General features: G+C 32.8%; 3 protein-coding genes across 5 annotated transcripts; 1 reads left to right on the forward strand and 2 right to left on the reverse strand.

Annotated features, from left to right (window-relative positions):
* On the forward strand, positions 2,320-2,899 carry LOC104711885. Its single transcript, XM_010428660.2, is given in 2 exon segments — positions 2,320-2,369; positions 2,371-2,899. Coding segments are annotated over 2 exon segments (474 nt in total). The 3' UTR covers positions 2,795-2,899.
* Positions 3,402-6,190, reverse strand: LOC104711886 (phenylalanine ammonia-lyase 2-like). Its single transcript, XM_010428661.2, has 2 exons — positions 5,633-6,190; positions 3,402-5,347 (listed from the first exon to the last, which is right to left on the reverse strand). The coding sequence occupies exons 1-2, from the start codon at positions 6,037-6,039 to the stop codon at positions 3,598-3,600; spliced, it is 2,157 nt and encodes a 718-aa protein (XP_010426963.1). The 5' UTR covers positions 6,040-6,190; the 3' UTR covers positions 3,402-3,597.
* On the reverse strand, positions 13,485-16,313 carry LOC104711887. 3 transcript variants are annotated; one of them, XR_002033426.1, is made up of 9 exons: positions 16,129-16,313; positions 15,567-15,628; positions 15,341-15,467; positions 15,125-15,238; positions 14,737-14,929; positions 14,577-14,622; positions 14,345-14,420; positions 13,900-14,208; positions 13,485-13,825 (listed from the first exon to the last, which is right to left on the reverse strand). XR_002033426.1 is itself a non-coding variant. In XM_019229791.1 (8 exons), exons 2-8 carry the CDS (start codon positions 15,624-15,626, stop codon positions 13,979-13,981), a joined length of 846 nt encoding a protein of 281 aa, XP_019085336.1. In that variant the 5' UTR covers positions 15,627-15,628; positions 16,129-16,313; the 3' UTR covers positions 13,485-13,978. The 3 variants fall into 3 exon arrangements, 1 of the variants encoding a protein (XP_019085336.1); XR_002033425.1 differs by having other exon boundaries at positions 13,485-13,838; XM_019229791.1 differs by having other exon boundaries at positions 13,485-14,208.

The raw sequence follows: 16,893 nt of genomic DNA on the forward strand, positions 1-16,893 counted from the left end.
TTTTTTTTTTTTTTCATCAAATTACTATAGAGTTTTAAGAATCCTTTTACTAGCTAACCAGTTGAGCCGCTAATCGAATGACAGGAATGGGATGATCCGAGTAAGATACAAGAACATTACATATATACTCCAACTTGACCAGATCCAAATCTAATGGATGATGTAAGTAAGATATACATAACCCAAAATCAAAGGTTGGTAATTTCGACAAGGTTTAAAATTTTTAATCACTCCTAAGCTCATCGAATGAGTTTATTCGTAAGAATGATGGGACTCTCAAAAGACAAACATCATAAAAGCCGTCACGTTCCCACAATAAATTTCATGCAGACGAAGCCAGCCTAGTTTTAGAATGGCCCTCATTCTTATCGATAACCAGCTCTTGAACCGTCCCGGGTCTGATGATGCATCAGTTCTGTCTGGTCCAAAGACTCAAAATGATGTTTAGTTATAGAGTTCTTGATGATGAGATGTTTACTTTGTCTGGCTCAAAGATTCACCGAGTTTGTTTCAAATTAGAATCATTTATAAAACACTAGAAAATTATTTATAAAGTAAGAAAACTTAAAGAGGATTAATTTAAAACAAAAAAAAAATGACCACACAATGTGAATCATAGTTGTTTGTACACTAGTGTTACATTGTTGATGTGTCACCACCCCAACTTAATTTCGTACACTGCATATTGTTAACAAAATAAAATCTGAACTGATCATTTGAAAAGAAAAAAGAAAAAATCTGATATCCAAGCCGACACAACCCAAAAAGTCTTATTATATTTGAGCTAAAACCAGCTCAAACATTCTTTTGTTCTTCATTAAACAAGTTTAATTAATTTTTAGATTCGGTCCTAGTTGACACATTGGGATAAAGAAAGAAAAAAGAACATACCATAGGCTCATCTGCATAAGTGATGTGTAAGAAAGAATGATTGCTCTACTCATACTNCCTAGTTTTAGAATGGCCCTCATTCTTATCGATAACCAGCTCTTGAACCGTCCCGGGTCTGATGATACATCAGTTCTGTCTGGTCCAAAGACTCAAAATGATGTTTAGTTATAAAGTTCTTGATGATGAGATGTTTACTTTGTCTGGCTCAAAGATTCACCGAGTATGTTTCAAATTAGAATCATTATAAAACACTAGAAAATTATTTATAAAGTAAGAAAACTTAAAGAGGATTAATTTAAACAAAAAATGACCACACAATGTGAATCATAGTTGTTTGTACACTAGTGTTACATTGTTGATGTGTCACCACCCCAACTTAATTACGTACACTGCATATTGTTAACAAAATGAAATCTGAATTGATCATTTCAAAAGAAAAATGAAAAAAAAAACTGATATCCAAGCCGACACAACCCAAAAAGTCTTATTATATTTAAGCTAAAACCAGCTCATACATTCTTTTGTTCTTCATTAAACAAGTTTAATTAATTTTTAGATTCGGTCCTAGTTGACACATTGAGATAAAGAAAGAAAAAAGAACATACCATAGGCTCATCTGCATAAGTGATGTGTAAGAAAGAATGATTGCTCTTCTCATACTAAGCTATTTTTGGGGGGATGAATCTGAATCCTAATGAATAGTTGCTCTGCTCTGTTCTGCTCCCCAATCATATTGGCCCCTGCAAAATCTGACAGTTCTTTATCAGAGTCTACACTTGCAGTCCATGCACTATAACCTTAACTAATTCCTAGTTAGAGCAACAAAATAATAAAAAAACAGACCTATGTAGATAGATTGTTATCACATATCCATTCATAGAACCATTAAATAAGATTAATACGATTATATCTTATTACATGAATTCTGGATTTGTATAGATAATATAGGCTAATTCAAGAAGTCACTGCAACTAGAGTCTTGTATCTTCAAGAAATCACAGTAAATTTTAGAATCATTCAAGCCATGAATCATAACTCGAGAGATCACACTTTATTCAAGAAGATTTAAAACCCATCACTCTTATCTTTCTTATGTTGGGTCTTACAAGCCTTAGTCCCCATGCAAATCAGTTGCAAGTGAGAAGAGAAGAAAAAAAAAACATTTCTTAATAGCAAATGTAATAATGCAATGCATGTTCGTACAGTTTCAGTTTGATGAAGGAAAATAACGGAACCGCACGAGTGAAACAAAATGGCAAACAATTATCATGCATGATTTAAAACCCCTCGTGATGTATCTTATCATTATTTGAAAGAAAAAAAAAAATCTTGCCCATAACTTATTCAAAAACATTACATTTAATATCACCATGGACCTAAGATTTATTTTCTATCTAAGCTATGTGAATCAATCATCTATATATACACATGTCCTTCACCACTGTACTTTTCATCACAAAACCATCTCTGTCTATATTAATCATCCTTTTTTTTTTGGTAATTTGAAACCTCTCCTTCTATACACAAAATGAAGAACAAGTTCATAAGATCCTGCGAAAACAAACTCAAAACCATGAAGAGTAAATCCATAGTCATACCTTGTTGTACATCTTCATGCGAGAGTTGCTGCGACAAGGTTTTGTGGAGATTTAAGAAAGAAAATGAAGCAATACCAAAAGATGTTCCAAGAGGACATTTGGTAGTGTATGTTGGTGATGATTACAAGAGGTTTGTGATAAAGATGAGTTTGCTTACACATCCAATCTTTAAAGCATTGCTTGATCAAGCTCAAGATGCTTATAACTCATCAAGACTATGGATTCCATGTGATGAGAACACTTTCCTCGACGTTGTTCGTTGCAGTGGCACTCCGCAGCATAAGAGAAACTGCATTGGCATGTAAGGTAAGAAGGGGATCGGAGGACTCAAAAGACATATTTATTTGATTTTGATTCATCATCTCCAGAAAGAATTAATGTTAGATAATGATGTAAACTAATTAAGTAAGAGTTTTCGTAATATAAGTATCACCATCGTTCGTATTATAAACAAGTGTTCACTAAACATGTAGCATTTTCAAACTTCTGACAAAGATCCAGAGATAAATATATAACATAACCTGATCACGCCTCTGTTCTGTGTCATAGAAAAAGAAGACTTGAACTCTTGTCTGATGCAGATATTGTCAGAGAAAACAAAACAAGTTTCTGTTTCTAGCAATTGCTTCTGTATTATTCTACTATCATTCAAATGAAAAAATTCAAGAAGTAAGATTTTTGTTACTTATCAATGAGAGATTAAAGATATAATATGTTATGTTATTGTTTGCACGAGAGGCTCCAAGAAATGGCTATGAGATGCAATAGCATAGACATTAATTTAGTATCTAAAAGGAGAAACTCACATGAAAGGATTCATAATGCTTAGACAAAAACAGCTAGAAACAAGTACATTTGAAGCCAGACACCAATAAATCACAAGTCTACTTGATCACTCTCTTTTGTCAACTGTGTCCGAATCCTCAAATGGCAACATAAAAGTAACATGTTAACTAGTTTTACAAGTAATCTTTATATCATACAGAGTGACACCATTCATTCACATTACAATCAAAAACTCAATCCAAACTTAAAACAGTAAAAAGAACAACAAAATTTAAATCGAAACAGAAGAATTGAAAACAGAACAGAACAGAGGAATGCTCTCTTAGCAAATTGGAATCGGAGCTCCGTTCCATTCCTTGAGACAATCCATCAACGGATCAATCATTTTACCTTCACACATTGCAGTGAAAACCTTATCAAACTCCTCTCCCGGAGACACAACCTTTTCTCCGGTCAACAACTTCGTACCGAGCTCTTCCCTCACAAACTTATACAAGGGATACGACCTACACTCCGTAATCCGGTTCGGAATCGCTGCAGTTCCGTTACCGTAAGCCGCTCTAGTCGCTTCCACTTCCTTAGGAAGCACAGCCTTAAGCTCCTCTTCAAAAGCTCCAATCTTTTGAAAGATCGAAGTCCCTGCATTCTTCTCTGTCTCACCGTTAGATAAAGCGTGATCAACAATGACTTGTCTTAGCTTCTGCATCAACGGGTACGTTGCGCTACACGGATCATCGACGTATGTGAACACCTGTTCACGATCAACAACCTTAAGCAAGTCTTTCTCACAGAACCTCGATGGATGAAGCTCACCGTTAACTCCAGTGGTTAACACTTTCTTAGCCACTTGAGAAACCGTGTTCTTCACAGTTTGTCTCAAATTCTCTTCCAAATGTCTCAAATCCACAGCTTGACATATCCCAACAAGGAACGTTGTTGACATAAGCTTAAGAATGTCAACAGCTTCAGAGGTCTTACGTGAAGAGATCAATCCAAGAGAGTTCACATCTTGGTTATGTTGTTCAGCTGATTGAACATGGCTTGTAACTGGATTAGCCAAGTACTGAAGCTCAGAACAGTAAGAAGCCATAGCAATCTCAGCTCCTTTAAAACCATAATCCAAACTTGGATTACTCGAAGCTGTTAGATTCGAAGGAAGTCCATTGTTGTAGAAATCATTAACAAGCTCAGAGAATTGAGCAAACATAAGCTTCCCAATCGCAGCAATAGCCAATCTCGTGTTATCCATAGATACTCCGATCGGTGTTCCTTGGAAGTTACCACCGTGAATCGCCTTGCTTCTCGAAACATCGATCAACGGATTATCGTTGACTGAGTTGATCTCACGCTCGATTGACTTCGTCGCGTAACGGATCACTTCGATTTGAGGACCTAACCATTGAGGAGATGTACGAAGAGCGTAACGATCTTGTTTAGGTTTTTGTAACGGATCCATCTCGTGAAGCTTTTGAGCTAATTTCATGTACGAGCTTCCGTCGAGGATGTGTTCCATTATCGCCGCCGCTTCGATTTGTCCAGGGTGATGCTTCAAACGGTGAGTGAGATGATCGGTGAACTCAGGCTTCCCGCTCATCACCTCCGCGAATATCGCCGATAAAACCTCAGCTAACACCGCTTGAACATTCGCTTCGAATAGAACCATCGACGCCATGCCGGATCCAACCGCCGTGCCGTTAACGAGAGCTAACCCTTCCTTAGGCTGTAGATCGAAGAATCCGGTACTGATTCCGGCTTTCTCGAAAGCTTCTTTCGCGGTTAATGACTCGCCGTCAGGACCGGTGGCTTTGGAGTTGGGACGTCCGGTGAGAAGTCCGGCGATGTAGGAGAGAGGAACGAGATCGCCGGAGGCTGTTATGGTTCCACGGAGAGGAAGCGAAGGAGAGATGTTGTGATTGAGGAGACTCGTAATCGCTTCGAGGATCTCGAATCGGATTCCTGAGTATCCTTGGAGTAGAGTGTTGACTCTTACGAGCATGGCCGCTCTTGTGGCGGATTCCGGCAGCGTGTGACTTGTCTCCTTCGTGTTTCCGAATATTCCGGCGTTCAAAAATCTGAAAAAAAAAAAAATTAAAAAAAAAAATAAAACCCGACCCGATCTGAATCAACCCGACCCGAGTAACCGACCCAGCGTGTTTCCCATGCACTCGTGAGTTTATTCAGAGACAAATTATACAAGAACAAAATTAATCTCTGCCAATTATCCACTTATGCTACTAATTTAATATATTTTTTTCTTATCACAAATCCCAAAAATAATTTGAAAAAAAAAATAAAATAAAATCTCAAATTAATATAGTTACTCATAATGTAATGATTATGAATTTAATTAAACTTACCTAATGAGTTCAGTTTGTAGGGCGGTGCCGTTTTTGGTTCTCCGGTGAGAAGTAGCACCAAAGCCAGTGGTGACACCGTAACTGTCAGTACCTTTGTTCATACTCTCCATAACCCAATCGCTGCTAGCTTTCACACCGGCTCTTGAAGACTCAGCTAGCTCAACCTTGACGTTACCGCCTACGGTGGAGATGGCAGCAACTTGTCCGATCGTTAGTGTTTCTCCTCCAAGATTCACAACTGGTCTACGGTACTCTTCAACCATCTTCTTGACTTCTTCAAGATGGCTTCCTTTCATTTGTTCAGCGGCTAAACCCCAATTCAACGGATCCGATACCGTCTTTGTCATCACGGCTGGTTTGGCTGTCTTGTCTCCTCCGTTGCACAACATTGCTTCGATCTGATCCATTTGGTTTTCAAAAGCTGTGTGTTTAGTGAATGGGAGGATTATTCAGATCTCTTGAGTTTGTTTGTTTGGGAGATAGAGAGAGAGAGAGGATTTGAATTGTTGTTGGTGGGGTTTTGGTTATTCTGAGGAAGAAGAGAAGAGAGAAGAGTGGTTTAAATAACAAGGACAATGTTAGTGTTGTTGTTAGGTAAGCAGAAGAGAGGCGAACACAAGAGTTGATTTTCGTATTAAAAATAATAATAATAAGAGAGGGGTGGGTGAGAGATTAATGATGACCGTTGGATGAAGATTATAGATCTAATGGTGGAGAATGGAGAACGTGAATTTGGTTTGAGTCGCAAAAAGTGTTTTTTTTTTGTTTAATTAACGCGGTTGGTTTACGTTGCTGTGTTCGATCAATAACAACCTCAATCCTCAAGGGTCGAAAAAGGTGGTCGTGGCTGGTGGCTGAGGAAAATAGCGTTTTGCGGTTGGTGAGACTTTTTGGGAGACAAAAAAAAATGTATTTACGAGTGGGGGATTACGGTTTTGGAGATGAAATTGGGAGTAGTTGTGGAAATTTTTTTTTGGCGGGAAAAGTTTTTATAAGATTTTTAAAAGGGTTTTAAAAGGTTTTTAAACACCTTGTAAATGCGTTTAAAAAGTTTTTAAAAGCGTTTACAAGGTGTTTAAAAACCTTTTAAAAGCATTTACAAGCTTTTTAAAAGCATTTACAAGCTTTTTAAAAGCATTTACAAGGTTTTTAAAAGCGTTTACAATGTGCTTAAAAACCTTGTAAACACTTTTAAAAGTTTTTTAAAAGCGTTTACAATGTTTTTAAAAGGTATAAATTTCAATATTTTTGGCGGGAAAAATTTTCGATTTTGGCGGGAAATTTTTTTTTTTGGCGGGAAAAAATAATTTTTTCGGGAAAAATTTTCGATTTTGGCGGGAAAAAAAAATTTTGGCGGGAAATTTTTTTGGCGGGAAAATATTTTTGATTTTGATGACTGTACATTCTTGCTATCACTCAAAAAGGGTAATTTAGTCATTTTGTATATAAAGAGGGGTAGTTTTAAAAATGGTCAACATGAAGGGCTATTTTTAAAAAGGGGTATGGAAAAAGGAGCATTTTTTATATATTTTTTTAAAATTTCTGTCTCATTTCTTTCTCTTTTGATCTTTATTTTTTTATCTCACTTTAATTACGTTGTTTTAAATGTAATTTGTAGACAGAGATTGTTTGTATATTTAATCTTTTTTTTACTTTTCACATAAAAGAAAATTATGAGTCCAATCTAAATCAAAGACAATAATTGAATTGGTGTTCATTGCCAAATTAATAATTTTTAAGTCCAGACTAAATTAAAGTAAATAATATTAGAATTAATAAATTTATTTAACTAAATTTTCAATATGAAATAAATGATTTATCTATATATTTAAAGGTAAATGATTTAACAAAATATTGCATTTTTAATTATTTTTACATCTATAATTATTATAGATACACAAAATTTTACATACACAAAGTGGGTGTTTTGTTCATGATCCAAATTATTATATCCATAAAGTTGTCCAATTGTTAAAATTTTCATAAAATAGATAAGACTGTTTTGAATGTACGAAACAATTGTCAATAAAATTGACTATTAAACTATTTGGATTCAGTATCTACTTTTTAGGAGTTAGAGTGTATTGTTTTGGTTTTCTGATTATTGTTTAGGGTTTATTGTTTATTATCTATTGTAGAGGGTTTATATTGATTATTTTGTTATTTAGGTCTAATTGTCTAGTTTAAGGTACAATGACAACATCAAAGCCATACGACCATGATCAATGTGGGATACTATTACAGTTTGTAGATACAAGTTACATATGTGAATAGCTATTAATTACTATACTAGATTTTAACCCGCCGTACACCGCGGACATATAATTTTTATTATAATTTATATTTTATATTATATCAGTTTGTTAAATATTGGATGTTTTCTAAATTGAGGAATAACTAAATTTTTCGGTTGTTGTGCGGCTAAATATTTTTTTTTTTTTTAGCCCACAATTGTTTGTTATATTTAGTTTGTTTTGTTTAGTGCTTGAGATTCTATTATAACAAAAAAATAAGGGATCTAAATACATAATCAGTCATTTATACATTGTGATTAAGTCACATTTTTCCTAATGATTTAATTATTTTATACAATCTTAGTTAAATCAACTTGATTTTATGTCAAATATTAGTATTGTTGATAAATAATTAAATGAGGATTTAACCCGTGTTAACACAAATTTAATAATATTTTATTAATTCCAATATGTCTTCGTTATAACTCATCTACTATATAACCACATTATATAATATTTTAGACTTTTTTAATTTTATATATTCGTAATAATTAAAATTTTATAAAATTTATATATGTTAATTATAATATTTAAATAAATGTCAGTCGAAGTTTTTCTTACGTTAAGAATCAAAGCTCACAGGTTTTGGAAAACAAAATGGGAATCAAATTGTTGTTTTTTTTGCTTGTGAAAGATTCAGATATAGAATATCTTCAAAACACAACAGAATGTGTGGCTATATATGATAGTTTATATTTCCATATTGATTACTGTTATTTTTTAGTTGGAATGAAATGTAAAATATTTAGGAAACAAAATCTGGAGTAATGTTTGTTTTGGAAAAATTTTAGGAGTTAATGTTATAAATAACATTTTTTCAGTATTAACACTAAACCAAACATTTGACTTGCAAAAAAATATTTTAAGTAGTTTGTTAATGATATCACTAGCTAGATCGGCACAAGGTGGAACACTTGACTCCGGTTAAATTAATAATGACTGTATATACGTTTGCAAGTATGATTATTTTTTGTCAAGTATTGTGAGTTAAGTAAGTGTAGTTATTTGGATTTTGAAAAAACGTGCATGTCTTACTTAAACAAAGAAGAAAAATTGTGTTTGGGTATGTAGCGGGATAAGTTTATGTATTAATAAAAATTAAAAATTATATCATTAATAGAATTTGATCTCTATATAACTTTTTGAATGTGTGAATGTGCTCAGTATTACCTGGAGAAGAATCTTGATGCTAGAGCAAATGAGCTGGAGAGAGAAGCAGAGCTAGAAGAGAAAGCTCCAAAAGTGAAGACAAAGTCAAAGATGTCAAAAGCTGAGAAAGAAGCGAGGAAGAAGCAGAAGATGCAAGCGTTTCAATAGGCAAAACAGAAGTCAAAAGCTAGCAAGAACTCCAAGAGATGGAACTGAATGAAGTCAGATTTATGAAAAAAGGCTTCTTCTTACAGTTTCACAAGATCTTTTTATTGTGGGAATGTATATAGAATGATACTTTTAGAAATGTAGAGAGTACTAATGTTTCTAAAACACTTAAGCCCCATTGGGTAAAAATATGAAACTTTATTGTCTCAAAATTGTTCTTGAGGTTGATCAGTTTAAACCGAATTGTATATTTCGATTGAACCAAGTAAACCGTTTGGTGATAATATTGGAAACCGATTTACTATCCTTAAAACCAACCACAATTAAAAGATTTTGTTTGAAATATAAAATAATATTTGAAATTAAAATTACGATTTTCTTGTCATCTTTGTTTGACTTATTCAGTTTACTTGCTTTAAATAATCATAAAATTAGTGTAACTATATTTTTTTTGCATTTTTCGTTATTTAGATTTTGAGAAACGTGCATGTCTTACTTAAGCAAGGAAGAAAAATTGTGTTTGGGTATATAATGTGATGAGTTTGTGTATTAATAAAAATTGAAAATTATATCATTAATTGTTAGTAAATCATTAGTTCATTATTTTGTTAACACCATCGACATTAGAATATTAGGCATATCTAATTGAGTTTATTAAATTACGATTATGTAAAATAAACAAGCATTACTACGTTATACCACGGGTTATATTCTGAATTTAACAATTAAACTGGGAAACCTAAATTTTTAAACCGATAAACCTGAATAATATATAAATATAAGGGATATACATTTAAAATTTATAAAACATTAGTCATATATATATATATATATATTTAATCTACAAAAAATTTCTATTTTTATTTTACTTTTAAAAATTTCTAGTTAAAATCTAGTTAATATTAAATTTCAATTTTGGAAAACAAGATTTTCCATCCAAATAAAATTTTCAAAATAATAGGAACCACTCCCTTTAACATTAAATATTAAGTTTATGATTAATTTAATTAATATCAAGTTTCCAATTTAATTAATATTAAGTTTCCAATTTTACAAAATTGTAGGAATTAATTCTATAAACACACACAGTATTTCCCTTCTATAAATCACTACTTCTTTAATTGTATGTTATAGTTCCTATAATATAAAACAATAAACCTCAAACAAAATACTTTCTACACTAACTAATATATATATATATAAGGTTGTACATTTAAAAAAATACAAATTAAATATTAGTTATATATATAGTTAATCTACAAAACGAATAAAATTTTATTTTTATTAAAAAATAGTCCCGCGGTGTACCGCGGGTGAATATCTAATTACGTTGAAAATTTTTAGAGGAAGGAAATAGAAAAAAAAGTATTATGGACGAAGATATATATATATATATATATATCAGGAATTTACATATATATATATATATATATATCATTTCTCTGTAAATATGGCATTTACAGGAAGATTTGATGAATTTTGCCATTACTTACTCTTTACAATGATTATCTTTTGTTCGATCAGGTAATATAAACAGTCTTTAACAAAAAAAAAAGGTAATATAAACAGTCAGATTGTGTCAGAGAGCTAGTACAATACATTCTCATAAAATCAAGAGCGCAACATGCTGATTAGAAAAACAAGGTGATTAAAAGAATATTAATCCCGGTTTGCGGTTTTATGATAATTAATTAACATGTTGATTAGGAGAATATATAATGGTTAGTGATAACAAAATATCTAACAAAGTGAATAAGAATGTTAATCCCGGTTTGTAATCTCTAGTTACTTGAAATGAGGCAGTACTCTGTTTCTTCTCTCGAGTATACGGAAAATATTATCCAATTTCGTGAGTTTTTTTTTTTTTTTTTTTTTTTTTTTTTTTTTTTTTTTTTTTTTNCTTATATTGTATTTTATAAGGCCAGAGTTGCTAACAATTTTATCGACTTGAGTAAAACAAAAAATACTCTTTGTTTGGTTAAGAGCTTAACTCAAAAGGATATATCTTTTTTTGGATTATGACTTATATAAGTTACACCAAGAAGGAAAGAATCCAATTGCTGTTTTTTTTTTTCTTCCAATGAGTTAACGTCGTAAAGGCTGTATGAGGTGTGTGCATTTATCTATATATTAGGAAAAAAAACATAAATGAAAGTTTATGTGGCTGATTTGGACAAATGACTTTGGTGATTGTATATTTTGAGATTATATTGACCTTTGGAATGGGGATGCTGAAGGGGGTTGGTGAGACGAGTGGTGTCTGATGGATCTTTGCCACTGTAGTTGTTGCATTGATGACCCACAACAAGGGCTCCCTCACGTAATTTTCATTTGATAATCATTTATATTTTTAGTGTTTTCGTCTTCTTTTTTATTTTTATATTTATTTTAGCTTAGTCAGCATTTTAATTTTTAGGTTGACGACGCTTATGAAGAAGTTGGAGGGATGGATAGCTGCCTGAAACAATATCTTCTAAGATAATTTTATAATCAGTTTTAGAAACCCAACTAATCTCGAGTTCAACGTTTATCCAAAAATAAAAATAAAAAATCACTAATATAGAGGTTGATATGTGACGTTTTGATTCTTCATACTTTGCAATACAAAATGTTTATACTCGCATTTTCATTAAATATATTATCAAAGTCTAGACTATGTTATTCTTTGTATAAAATACTTTCAATCGTAGATTTGCAGATTTTTTTGTTATTATTATTCAGAACAAATAGTTGGTAGTATCTAATTACGTAAGTAAAAATGTTAAGAAGACAAGATGTGGTGAAGAGCATGCACACATGAAAGTGTTTAAATCAATTCATCCTACCAACCCACTACATCTTTGCAGCCATAATTTTGTAGACCCTTTTATAATTTCATGTCCAATTGATTTACATTAGCTTTATTTATTTTTGTATTAATTTTTGTAGCGATGATTCAAGCAACAGAGTAAGGAGTAGTTCGATATCACCATCGAACCCATAATTAGATATTACTTTTTCTGATAAAATAAATGTGTTTTTTTTTTTTTGCATAATGATTAGGGAATTTGTTTTACATTTAGGAAGAGGACAAGTTAAGTTCTATGACGATTTCACGTTAATGTCGAATCTTTCAACCTAATTAATATACAAAACTAGCTTATAAATAATCCAGTTATTTGCTCGTCCACTATTTTCATGTTTGCTATTTTTATTTTTTGCTATTTTTTTGTGGAAGTTAAAAACTAATTACAAGTGATCTTGTTCCTTGCGATTAGTTTGATCTCTTTTCTTACGTAGTCGTCTAGGTGTTTCGATTTAAACCGTATATTCTCAAGTCTCAATTATTTCACTCTTTAATAAAAAGATTTTAACATTGGTCTGACTTTTAATAAATACAACACTTTATAGCAAAAAGAATGTAATTGCGTACTTCATTTTACAACCATGCAATGCAAACGGTGTGTTTTCTTCATTTTTAGCTCCGCATTCATTGTTATCTATTGTGTTTCCCTCGTGCATGTGTACTACATTGTCCTCACTCCTCCACAAATTTAAAATAGCATTACAATTATATTATCTCGGTGGACCGGTCTTATGAACTATCTTGGTGCGGCGACCATCTATGCTTATGGTGATGGGATGCAGATCATGGATAACCTTGAACCAACCATAGCAACCGAGGGAACTCAAGGTGAATAAATCCTTAAACTCTCTGTATCTGCTTGAGATATGCGTTTTTATATATACTGTATATGGCTTCAGAAGATACGACATACAACTGGAGGTGGCCCTATCAACTAAAGACAAAGCCCACCACAATTCGAAGTTATTGTGATTGTTTTCTTGTAAGCTTTAACTTAACGTCTCAATATTTCTTGTTGGTTTTTTATTGGAGTTGGTGTCATACTTCCCGTTGATTGCCTTTGAATCTATATTATATACACCGTATTTTGACCATGTAAACTACATCTACATACATACACTTTTGTTAATGTGGGTTAACCTTTTATAAATGCTACCGAGTTCATCATCAAAACACTGCTCACACAAACTCAAAGCTGGATATCACCAGACTTTAGAGGCAGGACCGATTCAGGTAACAAGCTATAGTCTTCTAATGATTGGTAAGATCAAAAGAAGAAACTGTTACGAGTGATGTGTTTTCGATCGATATTTTAACATCCCTTGTTTTTAGAGTTTATACAATGATGACTGAGTGTTAGACTCGCTAAACACAATTGTTATCGACACTTTCAATAAATTAAAAACTAATAATAGACAATAAATTTACAGGTTATAGAATCAGAACTGCAGATTTCTAGTTTTGTATCAAGTTTCGAGAAGCTGTTGGAGAAAAAAAAACATAGCATTGCCTCATTTCAAGTAACAACTAGAAATCGCAGACCGGGATTACATTCTTAACAAATCACCTTGTCAAACTATTACTAACCAAATTATACGTATTCTCCTAATCAACATGTTAATTACCATAAAACTGCAAACCGGGATTAACATCTTAATCGCCTTGTTTTACTAAGCAGCATGTTGCTCTCTTGGATTTAATGAGATTGTATTGAACAAGCTCTCTGACGCAACCTGACTGTTGACATTACCTGATCAAACAAAAGATTATCATTGATAAAAGAGTTAATGGCAAAATTCATCAAAATCTACCTGTGAATGCCATATCTACAGAGAGCTTTTTTCATTTGCACGCATCCTAATCTTTAAACGGTGATTGCAAATGTCGAAATCAGCTCTGAGAAAGTAAGCTATTAAGCTCTTCAAACCCATCATCTTCATCATGTTCCACATCTTTCAATAGTTTCTGTGTCCTAGTAAGACCATCAAGCTTGGTTTGTTCATATAATGAAAGTCTTTGTGCATCCCATTCCTCTTTCAATATCTCCACTTTCTCTCCCATCAACTCTTTCTCTTCTGATATGTGCTTTATGTCTTCAATCTCCACTATTTCTCCTGCTCCTTTAACATTACGAAAACAAGGGGTATAAAACATAATGAAATGGGGTGGGAGGGAAATAACATTAAAGGTAATACTTAGAGATGAAAAAGAACAAAAAAATTGGCTGCACAAAACAGTTCATATGAAGTAGCATACCTTTGATTGCGCGCTTCTTGGCCTCTGCATAATCTAAAGACCTTTTATGTAGGGAACTCAGATCAACTTCGTTACCCTGATAAGAACAAAAGCAGCAAGAACGGTACAATATAGAGAACTTTAGTGAAGTTTAAAATCAAAGTGTTGGACATATGCTTATTGCCCACTATCTTTAGGCAAGAGCAATAGAGAAATGTAAAACGCTTCGAAGATTTAAATATTTCGTACTCACCATATCCAAATGAATAAATTGCTCGATCTCGGTTTCAGAGAGTAATCTGTTCAAGTCAAGATGAGAATAATATCACTAAAAAGGTTATTTAAAACTTCGAATTTGTTAGTCCTCTGAAAATAAAATAAAAAACTTTAAGGGACAAAAAAAAATGACATACTTATCACAGGCAAACCGCACTCGTGCGTTCTGTAGTTCTGTTAATTGACTAAGTTTCTTGGTTGCAGAATCTTCACCCACAGCTCCAAATATAAACATGTTCTTATCAAGCATTTGTTTTGCCACAGCAGCAGCTATCTCTACACCTTTATCTTTTGCCTCGACTACAAGATCCCTAAATTTCCCAAGCTCTTCTACAAGACGAGAACCGCACAAGTTTAGTATAGTACTAACAATAAGGAGAAGTTCGAAAGAATTGGTCAAATGACTCACATCACACTCACAATATATGGTTAAATAAAGAATGTAGTTAAAGCTGATAGATACATCAAACTGTTATGTAGACATTATAAAGCTTACAGCAAGAAAGACGAAAGGTAAACACTTACGAAGTGAGATATAAACTCTGAACTTGGGTTTAAAAGGTTGGATCTCGTGAAGACAATAGAGACAGTAAAGACCACCAAGTCTCCGTGAAAAAGAATCAATACTAACCATGTGACCTGTATAGATATAAAGGTTGGCTTGTGAGCTTAGCTAAGAAACTAAGGAGCACAAGGGTGAATGCAAACAGCAGCTCCAAAGGAATTGAACCAAAAACGTACCAATGGTATGCGCATATAGCGACTGCATGAAAAAGGCTAAGTTGCTGTTAGGACTAGCATCATATATATAAGAAAACTTTCGGGATAGCCACACGCTTTTCATATCAGCAAACGTTGTCAAATCACCCTAAAATGCAAAACCAGAAGAGATTCAACAAAACTGGAAAAGAGGTAAAATTCAAAAAATTTACTTAAGGCTACATAAACAAAGATTGAGGAAAAGAACCTCCACAAACTCGCCAATGAGCTCATCTATATCTCTCTTAAACGGAGAAAGATTCATCATCCCTGACATACACCAAAACAAAAACAAAAAAAGTATGAGAACAGGAGAAACACAAAGATTTCATATCAAGAACATGTGTTCTATTATTGATTATCAAAATCACATGCTACATTCAAGTAAAGAATAACTTACAGATCAAGAACAAAACAAACAATAAAACAGGTTCAGAGGCTAAGGATTCAGAATCAAGTCATTGTCCAAACCAAATTGATTGAAATTTTGGTTGTAATCATTAGAACAAGTTATTAGGTTAAATAAAGTTTGATTTAACAACTATTAAACCATTGATGAACGATAAAAATAAAGAATCAAGTCAAATGTTTCAAACAGGTTCAGAAGCTGAGGATTAAGAATCAATTCATTGTTCTCAATTTAGCTAAGATCTGATCATGGAAACGAAACAAAAACAAAAAAAACAGAAAAAAACGAAATTGAAAACCAATAGAAGAAGCTCGAGAAACAAGGATCAAGCTACAAGTGAAGCAGTCGTTGAGGCACAAACCTGAGTGAAGAAGAGACAGAAGAAACCCTAATTTGGCGGAGAAAGAAGGAAGAAGAAGCGAATTTCTGATTCCCGCTTCGGAACCGGAACCGGTGAAAGACGACGACGAGAGAAGAATAGTCGCCGATTGAACCTAAAAAGATGGACCTGAATAGGTCCAACACAAACAATTTTGGGCCTTAATTCTTTTACTCAAGCGCAACTTTCTTTTTTTCCTTTTCTATACGTCTTTATCAAGTACTCAATTACCTGAATATTATCTACTTCGATGTATGTTTGATTAGTCTGGAAGATTTTTTTGGGGAATTTAATTAAGGAAAAAAGATGGCTAGCTACCTGAAATATTGGAGAATGCATGGTCACACATGCCAAGTATAATATTGTATCATCAACTACACGAAATATATGTATTGCATGGCCACATGCATGAACTATATGACGTTATGTGGTTAACACCATAGACATACAATCCGGTACATCGGTCGAATGATTCCGGCAAAGACCGACATTGACTCCAGCGTTGACTAACATTGACCAAAAAAAATTGTATTTTAATATTTTCTATTAAAAAACAAAATCATAAATTATTATATTAAATTATATATGGGTTTTCATGATTAGAAAACACATTCTATTCAATATCTAATTATTTCTATATCTCTAATGTATTCATTCTTATAATTAGTTACTTTTATTTTTGAAGCTAAACTAATAGTTAAATAAAATTATTAATAATTATTTTCAAGAAATATATATATATATATA

Source organism: Camelina sativa, chromosome 9 (genome assembly GCF_000633955.1).
Source record: "Camelina sativa cultivar DH55 chromosome 9, Cs, whole genome shotgun sequence".
NCBI classification, from domain to species: domain Eukaryota; kingdom Viridiplantae; phylum Streptophyta; class Magnoliopsida; order Brassicales; family Brassicaceae; genus Camelina; species Camelina sativa.

Excerpts from the sequence above, each read along its gene's own strand:
- LOC104711886 (XM_010428661.2), bottom strand. The coding sequence starts at position 6,039 with ATGGATCAGATCGAAGCAATGTTGTGCAACGGAGGAGACAAGACAGCC. Across the intron at positions 5,348-5,632 it reads CTACAAACTGAACTCATTAG|ATTTTTGAACGCCGGAATAT; the intron begins GTAAGTTTAATT and ends TTTTTTTTTCAG.
- LOC104711887 (XM_019229791.1), bottom strand. The coding sequence starts at position 15,626 with ATGATGAATCTTTCTCCGTTTAAGAGAGATATAGATGAGCTCATTGGC. Across the intron at positions 15,239-15,340 it reads GCTATATGCGCATACCATTG|GTCACATGGTTAGTATTGAT; the intron begins GTACGTTTTTGG and ends ATATCTATACAG. Across the intron at positions 14,623-14,736 it reads GTGCGGTTTGCCTGTGATAA|ATTACTCTCTGAAACCGAGA; the intron begins GTATGTCATTTT and ends TGACTTGAACAG.